We start from the raw sequence: 15320 nt of genomic DNA, 5'->3' as shown, positions 1-15320 counted from the left end.
AATATATGTATATAGACCTAAAATTGAATTATGTAATTTTGTAATTAGGTCCATATAATATCAAATTATTAGTTATAGTTTATTGATAATATAAACAATCCATTTTGTAATTAACATTCATAAATTGATGAGGGGGGTAAGAAATTTTAGTCACGGTTTACTACATAATGGAAAATAATAAGTCAATCAAGTAGATTGTGAGAAAATGAATTAAATTTGAATATATAATCTAGTTCGATAATAAACTCGAACTCAACTTGTGTTTGAAATAAAACTAAATGAATAAATTTGAAATCTTAATAATCGGTTCTGATCGTCTCGTGGATAGCCCTAATCCAAAGGCATTCGGGCCTAATAAAATTCCCCAAGTAACTTGAAGACATAAAATAAAAGATTGTAAGATGTGGGGCACATTCATAGGCCCCAGCTATTGGGCTCTATGATTATGGTCTGTTGGCTTTATCGGGGTTCTAGAACTAAGGGGGTCCAGGTCGGTCCACAACGGACCAATATTGATCAGATATCCATGTTCCATGGTCCATTTATAGCTGGCAGCTCTTGCTAATATCTTCGGTCCCGAGTCCTGACCATTAAAAGCAATTTATATCTTCGCGACAGAAAAATAATAGCTAACAATAATATCTACCTTCTCAAAAATAAAAAAAAAAAATCTTCTCAATAAAAAATTTTAAAAAAAATTTCTCTAAAAGATAAAATAATATCTAGGTCCATGTCGTGAGCTAGCATGGTGATTAACTGATTTTCTTTGATCATTGAACCCAAAAAAATTAAAATCAAAATAAAACAAGAAATCCGAATTATCATCAAGCTTTCTTATTTATAAGTTTCATTTAGAGTAACTATTAAATTACTAATTGTCTCAAAATTTTAAATTATTAAAATTTAATAAATTTAATTATTTAGCCACACAATTCTAACAATAATATTTTACATTTGTAACTGCATATCCCTTACAGAGAGTGCTCCTAGCAAGGATTCCGTCACCTAAACCAAGCTTACTGGTGCACTGGTACTCATGGAAGCACATTGTCCACATTGTAAATTTTGGGTTTTCCCAAATGTGCTTACAATGTAACTCAGTGTTACACGTTTATTAAGATAATTTGTTTTAGATTAACTCTACTAACAGAATTTCGAGAAGTTTAAAATACACTTCAATTAAAATTCTATTACCATTTTTTTTAATTTTAAAAATTATTATTCATTTTAAATTATATGATTTATCATAATATTTGGTCTTAGACTTCATATTTAAGCAATGTTGATGAATATGAGCATTATATATCGTATAACATATATCTATCATGCGGATCGCTATGATTAAAATTTATCAAAAGTTTCAAGAATTATAACCTTACTATTTATTTTAAATGATTTTAATTATTTATTATAAATTTCGGATTAAATAAAAATTCACAATGTGTTTGTAACAGCCAAAAAGCAGTTAGTCAACAAATGGAAATAAATGAAGGTTTTATTGCTTGCAATCACAATAAATTTGTTTAGAGATAGGAAGACAAATCTTATTATGATATCCAGTGTGCGAAATCAAAATGTTTATATCATAGAGTTGCATAAGAAAGGGTGTCACTTCTATTAATTCACAATTTAAAAACTGGTTAAAAAAAAAAAAAAAATACAAGTCTTGGTCCTTAGGTCTAGTCCGAGGTTGGGTTTACAAATGAATAGATTCTTTTCTTTCTTTTTCTCATTTTTCCTTTTTTTTTTTTTCCTTTTTTCTTGCATCTAGATCTTCCTCTTGTTTTTATATCCAGCTACAACTTATCTGGATCTTATACTTGGAGGGCTAAGATTGCCTTCCTAGAACTCTGGTCTCCTTCAAAACATACTAGCAAGTTTTACCTTATAATCTTAGCTGTGCCATCATTATTCATGATCATTTTCTCATTAATGCGGTTAGAGAAATGATTGCCTTGTATTTAATGCAGAGGGAATGACTTTTATACCCTTCTTTCTTCATCTTTCTCGTATTCTGTGCCAAGTTTGCTTCATTTCATTTTTTATGTTTTAACTTTATGTGCCTCACATAACTAGTGCTCGTCCCTGAAATCTGAGGTGTATCCTAGGAAATAACTTTAACTGCCTATTTAAATTAGTTTTGCAATGTTTTTGCCATGTAACTTTTAGCTTTATTTAAAAAAAAAAAAAACTCTATTTTTTGTTCAATTTATATGATATTGTTTTAAAAATGTGGTCTTATATATATATATATATATTTTTTTATTTATACATAGATCGCATGAACACACACACATATATAATATACTAATTTATAACTCTATGATCATGCATATGCATAGCCACAATTGAAAATAATCAAAGTTATTACACACACACACACACACATATATATATATATAGTATATTAGTTTATAACTTTGTGTTTATATAAGGCTACAATTAAAAACAATCGTAGTTAACACACACATATATGTGTGTTTATAAATTTGATTTATTTTTAGTTAGACAAAAACAAAAATGGCTTAGGAGAGTATATAAATCGTTCAAACTCTCTTCTTCCAATTTTTTTATATAGAGTTAGATATATGACTAATTTTTGTTCATGGTCACTTAGTTACTACAATGTCTACATTCCACATGCAATGAAATGTTTTCAAAAAGTGCTAAAAAATTTAAGATTCATTGATGACCTATCTTTTCCGTAGGGAGAAGCTAAGTTCAAATCAAATCCTTCTATTCCTTCACTTGCGGCAGGGGAGTAGGTGGAATTCTCTCAATGTCAAAATTTTGCCAGCATCATGGAATGAAATCTTGGACACTCAAATGTCTTTTCTTTTGAACAAAGAAAATACGCTCCTCCTATGAAAGATAACAAGCTGTCTAGTATACATTAAGAAAAGGGATTCTTATTCCAGAAAAACCTTTACCATAAGAGAGAGAGAGAGCTTTTTCGTTTTTTTCCTTAAGCTTGACTTCATTCATCAGAGTAACCAACCAAAATTACAAAACCCTACTTCAATCAGACACAAAGATCTTTCTTTTGACCTTTTTACTTTTTTTTTTTTTTTTTGGGTGAAATCTTTTGACCTTTTTCACCCAAGAGTTCAGACACAAAATCTATAAATCTAACCTAAACCAAGTGAAAAAGAGAAGACAAGCCACACCACCAGACATTCATGTATCTAATTATAGTAAATTAGTAACAAAAGGAAAAGGAGAGCTCGATATTTCTATATCAAATTTTGGTTTTTCTTTTTTTTTTTCATAACACCTTTTCCTCGTATGAATAATGAATCCAACTATAAATTCCCATTTTGTGAAAGGACGGTGATACCAAAGAAATGAAATCGATCATCGATGTGAAAACAGAGCCATCCAATATTTATATTAAAATCACAAAAAGGTCAATCCGATACAAGTTGGCTTCCATTTGATGAGAATTTTTTCTCTCTTTTTTTTTCTTCATATTACTTTAAACTCATTAATAATAACTAAACCAAACAAAAGTGGGTGGGGGAATCATACGAAGGAAATTGATGTTGATGTTTGGTTACTTTGATAAACTCTGGTTTGGTTGGCACTTAACCCTGATAGAAACCGATCCACAATCACCATTTCTCTTGAATCAGCCAGAACTTTGCTTCACCGAGCAAGCAACCACCTGAGCCCACCGCCTTAACCTTGTCTTCACCGTCTGAGGATTATCACCTTCACATTTTCCCAACAAACAAACACACAATTTTATATTTATAGTTTCATACACGTACACATATTCAAAACGTGTGTCTAAAGCAAATATAAACAGGAACTCAATAAATAAATTACCGGGTCCTAATAGGGTGTGGTGAGGACTACCGAGAGGAGAGCTGGGACTGTCGGAGTCCGACGCCGTTGACGAACACGGCGTGAGGGTTGACTTGGAGTTGGAAACGGTGTCGTTGTACTGCTTGTTGACAGCGTAGTAGAGACCTAAAGCCGGCAAAGTATCGGATAAACGCTGATCCACGACATGATCAGGCGAGTCGATGAGCTCGAATCCGAAACCCAACTCGATACAACCCTTGAGCTCGTCGACGTCCTCGTCTGTCACGCTCTTGCTCCTGTTCCTGTTCTTGCTCCTGTGGTTCCCCTTGCGCCTCAGCCACGCCTCGTCGCGGTACGCGTCTGGTGACCACGAGTGCTGCTTGTACAGCGGCGATATCATCATTGGCTTTATTGATGATGATGATGATGATGATGATTGTTGCGGCGGCGACGACGATGATGGAGGTTGTGGTGCTGGTGGTGAATAAGGAAGTGGGTGAAAGTCAGACATGGTTGAGTCCTCGAACTCGAACACAGCCCCTAGTATGGGGTTGTGCGGAGGTCGGGGGACCTCGCGCGCTGGGTCTGCGAGCGATATAGCCTTTTTTTTTTTTGTATTTGGGTCCTATATTTCGGCTTTATATTCGGGTTATATGGAGAAAAGATCGGTAGCAACACAAAAGCAAGGAGGTATTGGTGGGGGTCCAGTTGAGTGGGAAGACTTAAAGCTCTGGTAGGTCCTATTCATCATGATCTGTCCTTTATGTATTTAGTAATGCTACGTACATTAAAAAAATAAATAATTATAATAATTTTCACACTAGCTTAGGAGGTAAGTTTTTACATATTTTTATTTGAAAATATCAACGGTTATGAAATTTTTTATTAATTTTTTTCTGTGTTTATAGACTCTCTCTTTGTCTATGCTCACTATGGGAGGGATTAAGATCCGAGTACGGAATAAAACCCGTGGACTAAGTCCAAGAAAGAGGAAGGGTCCACCCACGCACTAGTCTTTACCCAACACGTGGATGAGAATTCGAGGAGGGACCATGAAGAGGCCGACCTTCTGAGGAGCCAAAGAGCAAGCATTTCTCAGGAATTATTAGGTAGGCCACTTGCACTAGATAACAAAATGCCGAAGAAGATGGTAGAAACATGCGAGTAAAGAAGAAATGAAGTATCCAGACAAAGTAATCATCACATCTGCATTCAATGCACTGTACCAACTCAGCTAGCCACATTAATGGAAAAATAACCTCTGAACAATGCCTTAACAACTTGCAGCATACTCTACCACTTTCAACAAAATCTTGATGGGACAAGCATCTAAAGAAAGGGTAACGACTCTACAAGTGGAGGGCTCAAATGAAATTCAGCTAACTATTTATAGAAATGAAGCTTTGAGAGAATAAAGAAAAAGGGGAAAGATTGAAAGGAAATACTGACATTGTGTAACAATATTCTGTGATCAAGATTTGAACAATTTATGAACAACTGCTCTTCGGCTAGGCCCGAGGAAGTGTTAATTTTAAAAATTTGTTCTTATTCTTTGAATTGTCTAACTTTTACCAACCTAAAGCTTAAATCATACTAGCACATTAAAGTTGACCTCGAAAGCCCATTCTCTAACAAATTAATTGTATTGGACCGTCTAACCTAAATCCACTGCTCTAAGTGGGCTTATCTTGTTGGACCCGCCTGCACTCACTTAGGTTTTCTTAAACCTTTTTAAATATATATATATATATATGTGTGGGGCCCGTGGGCCTGATAGCCTCAGCCCATCTTGTAGTAGGCCCAAGGCCCACGCCGAGGAAGGATGACCATCCGAGGCTAATTTAGGGAGAGACTCTTTTTTGGATCCACGCCGAGGACCTATTCGTCCTAGGCATACTGAGGATAATTTTAGGTGGGGACAAGCCCAAAGCAAGTTGTCACCTCCACACTTAATGCATTCACCTAACTCCTCTGGCCGCATTAATGGGGATGTAACCCCTTAACAGGGCGACGTTGATCAGGGTGAACCACTTGAGTGCTGATAAGGCCTCTGATGGGACGGATGGTCAGAAGGAAGGCAAATGGATGATCAACAGATGGAAGAACAAGATAGGACGATGAAGACTATATAAGAGGAGTGCGTAAAGTAAAAAGGGAGAGGGGGAAAAAAGAACAAGCTCCTCGGGCACGGGCCGAGGAGCATCCCCCAGTTGTAAATTGGTCTTAGTATCATTCAATAAAAAAAGGAGTTCATGCCTGGTGAAGGCCGACGAGCGCCTAAACCTTCGATCCACTCTCTACAAATTCATTGTTCTGGGTTCGTTGGGCCTTGGGAACCCATATTTTTTGGGTTACAAAAACGGACCTTACAATTGGCGCTGTCTGTAGGGAGGATTAGTGCGCCGGCCGGCGCAACAGGCGATTGTTCTAAATAATCATTCTACGGAAGATCGGTGGTGATGCAAAAAAAAAAAAAAAACTACCAAACAAACATTGCAGAAAAATAAAAGTTCGAGACAGAAGATTTAACAGCAAAGAAAGGAAGCTTGATATTATTTCATAAAAAGAGAAGTACAAAATACAATCAGAGGCTTAGGCAGGCGTGTTTTATAAACAAATTTACAAGCTAATTCTACAATCAGAGGTCTAGGTGGACCCGTCCTAAAACTAGCTGGAGGGAAGTGTCAACCCGTGTCCTTATTGGCATCAAGAGAATGGGAGAACTTGACAATGAGATGGGGGAAGGGGGCTGAGGCTAGCTTGCTTCAAGGCCACCAACAACTCCTTTCTCGATACGGTGGAGCTTGAACAAAGCAAGGAGCAGATGCAGGGGCACCGGGAGGCCCTTCCCATGATGTTCCCTTGATTCTCTCCAGTCCTCACTAGGGTTGGCTGCTGGAGATGGCAACATTCGGGCACCGGCCATGACGTGATCTTGCGCGTCTCCTCTGGCAGGGGTGCACCCTGGGGAGGAGCGTTAGGTACTCCAAAGACATCCCTCCTGAACACCATACAGGGCACTATCAGGGTTACGCCCAGGCTCTGCCGTGCCGGAAGTCTAGCGGGGGCTGCGGCCACGACAGCTCTTGGCCGCATATCTCCCAACTCTGGTCACAATCCTGGCAGGGTTGGTGAAGGGGCTCGGGGAGGTGAAAGGACGTGTTTCTAGTTGGGTTGGAAAGTTCATTGAGTGTGGAGAAACGTTTCCCCCAGAAAGCCTTATATAGAGGGTGAGAACTGGTGGGAATTGATCCACAAAGAGTTCGAGAAGAGAATTATCAGCGGTATTAATCCTGACCAAATCCCAAGGAAACCATGGACTGCTGGATTTTTATCAATTCACGAGGACAGTGATGAGGGCGCATCTCGGGCATCGAAATGTTAAGCGCGGAAAACGAATAGTCAAAGGACGCCTCGTAATTGAAAAGGAGGGGAACTTGAGTTGAAGGCGAGGTCAATGCCACATGTAAGATCAGAGTTCAAACCATCCCTGCCAGAGCACCGTAGAGCTAATAGTCCGACCCGAGGAGAAACCGCTTCCAGTAAAGCGGTCCGAGGATATCATTATACCAAAAGTAAGGCTCTCAGAGCCGAAGACAAGCTCCTTCCACCAGAAAAATAGAAGTGATAGACAGAACCAAGGCATTGCATGGTCCTCGGACTCAAGCCTATGGAAAAACTAATCACACCATTATATCTAGGTACTAGACAGAACTAAGGTATTGCATGGTCCTCGGACTCAAACCTGTGGGGAAAATAGATACTTACAGAAAAATAGAAGTGATAGACAGAACCAAGGCATTGCATGGTCCTCGGACTCAAGCCTATGGGAAAACTAATCACACCATTATATCTGGGTACTAGACAGAACCAAGGTATTGCATGGTCCTCGGACTCAAACCTATGGGGAAACTAGATACTTACAGAAAAATAGAAGTGATAGACAGAACCAAGGCATTGCATGGTCCTCGGACTCAAGCCTATGGGAAAACTAATCACACCATTATATCTGGGTACTAGACAGAACCAAGGTATTGCATGGTCCTCGGACTCAAACCTATGGGGAAACTAGATACTTACAGAAAAATAGAAGTGATAGACAGAACCAAGGCATTGCATGGTCCTCGGACTCAAGCCTATGGGAAAACTAATCACACCATTATATCTGGGTACTAGACAGAACCAAGGTATTGCATGGTCCAAGGACTCAAACCTATGGGGAAACTAGATACTTACAGAAAAATAGAAGTGATAGACAGAACCAAGGCATTGCATGGTCCTCAGACTCAAGCTTATGGGAAAACTAATCACACCATTATATCTGGGTACTAGACAGAACCAAGGTATTGCATGGTCCTCGGACTCAAACCTATGGGGAAACTAGATACTTACAGAAAAATAGAAGTGATAGACAGAACCAAGGCATTGCATGGTCCTCAGACTCAAGCCTATGGGAAAACTAATCACACCATTATATCTGGGTACTAGACAGAACCAAGGTATTGCATGGTCCAATGACTCAAACATATGGGGAAACTAGATACTTACAGAAAAATAGAAGTGATAGACAGAACCAAGGCATTGCATGGTCCTCGGACTCAAGCCTATGGGAAAACTAATCACACCATTATATCTGGGTACTAGACAGAACCAAGGTATTGCATGGTCCAAAGACTCAAACCTATGCGGAAACTAGATACTTACAGAAAAATAGAAGTGATAGACAGAACCAGGGCACTGCATGGTCCTCGGACTCAAGCCTATAGGAAAACTAATCACACCATTATATCTGGGTACTAGACAGAACCGACGTATTGCATAGTCCAAGGACTCGAACCTATGGAGAAAATAACTATCTGTAGAAAAACCAAAGCGTTACCTAGAGTTAAGCTATAATACGGTCCTTAGATTTACATTTGAAGGATAATAGGCGGTCTCATGAGACTAACTCCGGAATAAATTATAAGTATTGAGCAAAATATTAGAGTAAGGCAAGTAAAAGAAAATATCCATAGTTGGAAACAAAATATTGAGCATTCAGTTCAAACAGAAAATATACAGTTTCATTACAACGCCACCGAGGCAAGAAATAAAATGAAATAAAAGAGAAAGTAAACATAACTATCCTATGTCATATGCCAGTCTCCCCAACTCAGTAGGCAAATTAACTCGATAGGCTGATCAAAAGGCTTTAACCAACGTCTAAGGGCCTTGTCTCGGAGGGTCCACGGGCATGGTTGGGGAGTCCGCAGGAGGTCTCGCCACGTCTTGGGGCATTTCCTGACCCTCGGTTCTAATTCCCCCCAATGCTCTCTGGGGCTCAACCTCCTCGGGGGGTTTGTCAGCTGAAGATGTATCCTCGGCGGTCTTATTATGGCTCTCACTCGCTAGTAATGCAGACCCCTCCTCGGGAGCAGCAGGGGTAGTCTTGTGAATTGCAATGGGGTAATATACCCTGTCCTCCCTTCTAAGGTCAGACGAGGCATCAACTCCTGCTTGGTTGAGGGCTTCATGCTAGGTCTCAGAACAAAAGTGCCTGCATACTGCAGGAACTTGAGCTCGAAGGGTGGCTTCGGTCTTAGCCACCCCATCTGCGAAAACCTCCTCCTCCGCCTGTTTTACAAAGCGCTCAGTGTCTATTCTTGCAAACACCGTCTCATCTTTAGCTCTCACAGTCTCGTCCGTGGCATACTCGGCAATACCTTTCTCATTGACTGCCTCAGCCAACTTTTTCTTCAGGTCAGCAACGTCCTCTTTGGTAGCTTGTAGGTGGCCTTCAACATCTTGCAAGCGCTTGGTCTGATCCTCAGCTCGCTTCCTAGCCGTGGCTAAGTCGGAGGCAGCATTGTCCTTGGCCTATGTCATCTCCTCCAGATTCTCAGTCGCCTTTTTTAGGTCGGCCTCAGATCTCTTAAGGTACTGGCAGCTTTCAAGAACTTGTCACGCTCTTGCGCTAAGGCGCTGCTCTGGCCATCGACCTCCTCGTCCAACCTAAAAAGGGTCTGGATAGCCTGCCAATAAAAACAAGTAACTCCGTAAAGAGAAGGAAAAATGCTAAGTAACAAAGTTCAAATAAAGTAAATAGGTACCAGGGGACCCACCATGCCTAGATATCTCTTAAGGTTAAGAACAACCTCTAGCCCTCTCATATTTCCTAGCTCGGCCATGTCGATAGGAAGGAGAAGAGACTTCTTTAGGGCGTCGGCTACGAGAGCCCCCTCAACTCCTCGGGATTCCTGTATCGATGCATCATCCATCAGGGGTTAATCATGGAGCATGGCAGCGGGCAGCCAGGCTTGGGCCCTAGACTACTGGACAATCTCCTTACCTTTGCGTTGACCACCGAGCTTCAGTTGCTTCAGAGGCCTGCGGAGTCCACCCTCCTCGGGCGGGGAGTGGGATTTGCTCCCATCCATTGGGTCCTTGACCTTGGAAGGTCTCTTCCTTTTTGGGTCATAAGACTCGGTCTGAGGTCTGATACTGGAGGGGTAGGGGACGACCTGGTGTGCACAGTTAAAAATTGGGGCGGAGATGTTGAGGGCTTGGGCTGTGACTCTTTCGGTGCACCCTTCTTGGAGCTGCCTTCGAGCAAGTCAAGAAAACTGGTTTGGAGCTGTCTTTTTAAACCCATCTCGGCCTGAGTACCAACTCTTAGGGACCGAAGATCGGCTTTGGACAGATGAAGGTCTCCTAGATCACAAGAAGGATCCTCGAACTGATCAGCTAGGTTGAACATACTATATTCGTCCTCAGAAGAGCTCAGTTCAGCCACCTCCCCCGCCTTCTTAGATTGCCCTTCCTCGGTCTCCGTTACTTGGTGGGATGAGGAGGAACCTGCTAGCGGAATGCCTTCAGGTATGTGAGATCCCTCGAAAAATGCAAAACCGTCCTCCACCATGGTAATCTGCCTAAGCCGAGGGTCACGAGCTCTAATTACGTGCTTCGGGACTAGGAATGACTTCTGGGCTGGGTCGCATCCGAGGATTTTGTGAGCAGCTCTAACCTGGTTATCAGTTTCGTTCAGAAAAAGTTCCGTCCTAAGAACGGCCTCCAAATCCGCCTTATTGACCAGGTGGAAATGACGTGCAAAGGCGTGCGGATCTGCGAAAAGAAAAGCAAAACTCCTGTGGTTATTCAATCAAAGCAGGTATGCAACTATAAGAAAAAAATAAAAATACTAAAACCTGGACTGTCCCCTACTTCGAATACCCTACCTGGTTCTCCCTCTACTGTTGGGCAATGAAAACCGTTGTGCCACTCCCCTGACACTATGAGAAAATCTTGAGTCAACCCCTTATTAGAATTAGGAAGGCACTGGATAAGTCGAACCCTGTCGTCCCTCGTCTTCATATAGTACGTCTTACCCCTCAGGTGCTGAAGGTTGTAGCACCAGATTACATCGTGGTGAGTCAATCTCAGCCCCATTTTCTCATTCAAGGTGTCTACACACCCTAATGTCCTAAATACATTCACGGCACACTAGGTCGGAGCCAGACGGAAATGCCTAAGGTAACCGCTAGTCACTGACCTCATAGGGATTCCATCCCTCCCTCTACAAAAGCGACTATGGGGATCACGACTTCACCCTCATTCCTCTTAATGTACCATTCCCCTTCTTCATAGTACCTCAAACTCACATTATTGGATATCCCATAATCAACAATGAATTTCTTCATCATCTCGTCGGACTCAACCAACTTCTTAAACTTACCCATCCCCAAGGACGACTAAAGAATCCAGAAGAAGAAAAGAAAGAGTAGAATCAAAGAAAATTTGGTGTTACTGGGAGAAGAAGACTTACAGAAATATGAAGATCCTCTTCGGGTAGTGTGTAAGTTGAACCAAATTCAAAGTATACGCATCAATGGTCGTAAGCGCGAAAATGAGGAAATCAGGCGGTTCAAACAAGTACTTATACTCCCCCTTAGGTTCCCCAAATGTAACCGCCTGCCCATAAAAGCAGGAGATCCCCACCGAACGATTACCATCACACCGTTGAAAGTGGGAAGCGCGGAGCCGCCAAAATTTAATGCGAGCGCACACTGAGTCTCGAAACGCCAAAACGTACTTCTGGCAGTCGAAAAGTCGCCAGCATTAATGCGGGCCGAAGTGGGGCAATTCGTCTAGAGGGCCTGTAGATATCAAAACCTTCCTCCCCATCCGAAAGAACGTGCAGCAGGATTTTGAGGGGCTATTGTGGGGCCTGTTGGCCTGATAGCCTCAGCCCATCTTGTAGTAGGCCCAAGGCCTACGCCGAGGAAGGATGACCATCCGAGGCTAATTTAAGGAGAGACTCTTTTTTGGATTCACGCCGAGGACCTATTCGTCCTCGGCATACTGAGGATAATTTTAGGTGGGGACAAGCCCAAAGCAAGTTGTCACCTCCACACTTAATGCATTCACCTAACTCCTCTGGTCGCATTAATGAGGATGTAACCCCTTAACAGGGCGACGTTGATCAGGGTGAACCACTTGAGTGCTGATAAGGCCTCTGATGGGACGGACGGTCAGAAGGAAGGCAAATGGATGATCAACAGATGGAAGAACAAGATAGGACGATGAAGACTATATAAGAGGAGTGAGTAAAGTAAAATGGGAGAGGGGGAAAAAAGAACAAGGTCCTCGGGCACGGGCCGAGGAGCATTCCCCAGTTGTAAATTGGTCTTAGTATCATTCAATAAAAGAAGGAGTTCATGCTTGGTGAAGGCTGGCGAGCGCCTAAACCTTCGATCCACTCTCTACAAATTCATTGTTCTGGGTTCGTTGGGCCTTGGGAACCCATATTTTTTGGGTTACAAAAACGGACCTTACAATATTGTTATTGAAATTTTTGGCTAAATATAATACTTCTAATATTCAGGTAGTAGTTTCTTTGTCCACAAAATTTGAAATAATTTATCAACTTTTAGAATAATTATTAGTATTATGCATGTGTAAATTAATAAAAAGAAATAGTAAATAATTTTTTTTTTCTTTTGAGAAACATAGTAAATAACATTCAATTGGCTAATTTGGCATGAATGTAAAGAGTATAAAGGACATGTAATTCAATTGTGGTATTTTTCAAATTATTAATTCAATGAATTACAACTTGTATCATATAGTACATGACTCGTATAAACTATGAAGTATATTGTAAGTTAGAATATTATTTTCAGAATACTAAAAATTGTTGAATATAAGTAGAGTATAAATACGACTTTACATTTAATTTGAGTTGTAGAGGGCAAAACTAACAACCAAGCCTAACTCGGATGAGACTGGGCTAGGATGGAGGCCCAATACAACTAATTTGTAAAGGTGGATGGGTTAAGGTCAACACTTTGATCTCTTGTAGCCACGAGTTAGTAATTAAAGAAAGGAGATTGGCAAGGATGACAGTTCATGTAAAGACTTATATCAGGAAAAGAGAAATTCTTATTTAAGTCCTTCCTCAGGCTAGCCAAGGAGCAATTGTTCTTTAAGAATACACTTCTCGGTTTTACAATGATCATTTTCTCTCTTCATTTCCCCATTTCTCTCCCTAAACTTTTTCTGATCCCTTTTCAAGGAGGAATTTCCTTCCTATATATGCCTGCTTGGATTGCATCTTAGCCTTCCACTTGGAGGGCTGTTGATCTTTCTTTAGATACTTGGTCCATCACTGCCTCACTGGCGGCAGTAGAGTAGGCTACAGGCTATGGGGGCACTGTTCAATGGTCATTTTGCCATCAATGCGGCAGACAAAATTGGTATAGTGCATTGAATGTGGAGGTGGTGGATGCTTTATCTGGAAATTTCCTCATGTTCTCACTTGTATGTCACTATGATCCTCCTCAGCCTCCACTCGTATGACCTTTGTGGCTTATCGCCCATCTCTCGAGAAGTATCCATCCCTCGAGTGAGTTGTCCTCCTCGAATTCCCTAACCTGATTGTCCTGATTGGGTTGGGCTTGATCGAATGAATAGTTGGGCCCAATTACATCTCGGGTGGATCCTGTTGATAGTTCCTTCTTTTCGAAGTCTTACCCCCCACATGAGTAATTTGCATTTGAGCCAGTTCTATAAGATGCACTATGCTCCAATTTCATGATATATCATTGTGTGTATATGATTGGATTGAATTGTTTAAGTGTGCGATTTATGGGTGCATTGAGTCTCACATTTAGTGTTTATTATTAAATTGATCTTAGATATATAAGTAACAATGAAAAACCGCATTTCCAACATGACTAATCCTTTTGGGGTATAAATTATAAAGGCAAATGTGGCTAGCTAGAGCTTTGCTTGGGACATTACAAATGGTATGTATCAGAGCCAACTTGATAACACCATGTAACTCAATTGCAGTTCAACACAACTTGGACCTTGACAAGGATATTGTGTAAGTGTGTATTGCATGGGCGTGTAAGTGCATTTTTCTCGGGTCATTGCAAGTTACACCTTTTCACTTTTATTTACTAGTTGGGTGAAGTTGGTTCTACTTTTGTACTCGTACTGGGGTATGCCAACCGTACCAACTGAGGTAAATGTAGCTTAAAGTCTTAAGCACTATCACTATTTGTTATAATGGCTAACTGTTTGACAAATATTAATTAGACAAATAAGAAAAAAAGAAGAAGAAGATATTTAGTGCTTAGTTTTCTCATGGGTGACGATTATTAAATAAAGAGTTATATTTAAAATAGTGGAGAAATAATTAATGTCTAGTTAATGCTTAGTGTAAAGAGTAATTTTGTACGGGTCCTATTTATACAAAATTTATTATGAAGTTAATAAAACCAACATTTTTGGTGCAAAATAATTAACTACCGTGATATGTACAAAAGGTTGGTCACCAACATTTTCTATCTACTTTGGCGTCGAAAGAAATGGCATGATTATAGATAGAAGCTAATAATTGCAAATGGGTGACTTGGTCTTTTTAGCTGTTTATCATCACTAATAAATACTAAAAAAAGTAAATAAATTAGAGATCATCACTCCGCATGGAGTGGAACTTTGAAATGAAAAATCAACATATATAATGGCGGCCGTCTGGGGAAACAGAAATTACTTGCTGCCATCATATACATATTTATTTATAATCTGCATAGAACATTCCAAATTATTTTCTTTGTCAAATGTCGAAGGTTTGTCTAATAGAAAATGATTTCATCTAGAATTCTGAGCTGAAGAATTTGTTGTATACAGAATTTTCCACCAGCTTCGACGTAAAGAGAGATTAGTCCAGTCAAAAAATTTAGAGATTGGAGGCTTTTCTGTAGACCATGACTTTGTGCAGCTGGTACAGAATCTACAGATCAAAAGAAGCCACATTATAATCATCAGGAATAAAAAATAAAATAAAAAATAATAAATATTAAAAAAAACCATGTTACGAAATCAATTCAATTTGTAAATGAGGTATAAAACTTCTTCAATCTCAACATGCTATATCATCATATGACATATTAAGAAATAGACACAACTATACTCAATCAATTTTAATACTCATTTGAAAATTTAACTTAATTGTGAGTTTATTGAGATGT

The 15320-nt window shown here is 40.1% G+C and overlaps 1 protein-coding gene across 2 annotated transcripts; it reads right to left on the bottom strand.

Annotated features, from left to right (window-relative positions):
* Window positions 1-3359: 3359 nt before the first annotated feature.
* On the bottom strand, window positions 3360-4458 carry LOC112033470 (uncharacterized). 2 transcript variants are annotated; one of them, XM_065776212.1, is made up of 2 exons: window positions 3859-4458; window positions 3360-3711 (listed from the first exon to the last, which is right to left on the bottom strand). In XM_065776212.1, the coding sequence occupies exons 1-2, from the start codon at window positions 4316-4318 to the stop codon at window positions 3629-3631; spliced, it is 543 nt and encodes a 180-aa protein (XP_065632284.1). In that variant the 5' UTR covers window positions 4319-4458; the 3' UTR covers window positions 3360-3628. The 2 variants fall into 2 exon arrangements, with proteins under 2 accessions (XP_065632284.1, XP_023922005.1); XM_024066237.2 differs by having other exon boundaries at window positions 3829-4449.
* Window positions 4459-15320: the final 10862 nt, after the last annotated feature.

Source organism: Quercus suber, unplaced genomic scaffold, assembly GCF_002906115.3.
Source record: "Quercus suber isolate HL8 unplaced genomic scaffold, Cork oak 2.0 scaffold_130, whole genome shotgun sequence".
Taxonomy (NCBI): domain Eukaryota; kingdom Viridiplantae; phylum Streptophyta; class Magnoliopsida; order Fagales; family Fagaceae; genus Quercus; species Quercus suber.
The sequence above is the reverse complement of the archived record's forward strand: the minus strand, read 5'-3'. Positions and strand labels throughout refer to the sequence as shown.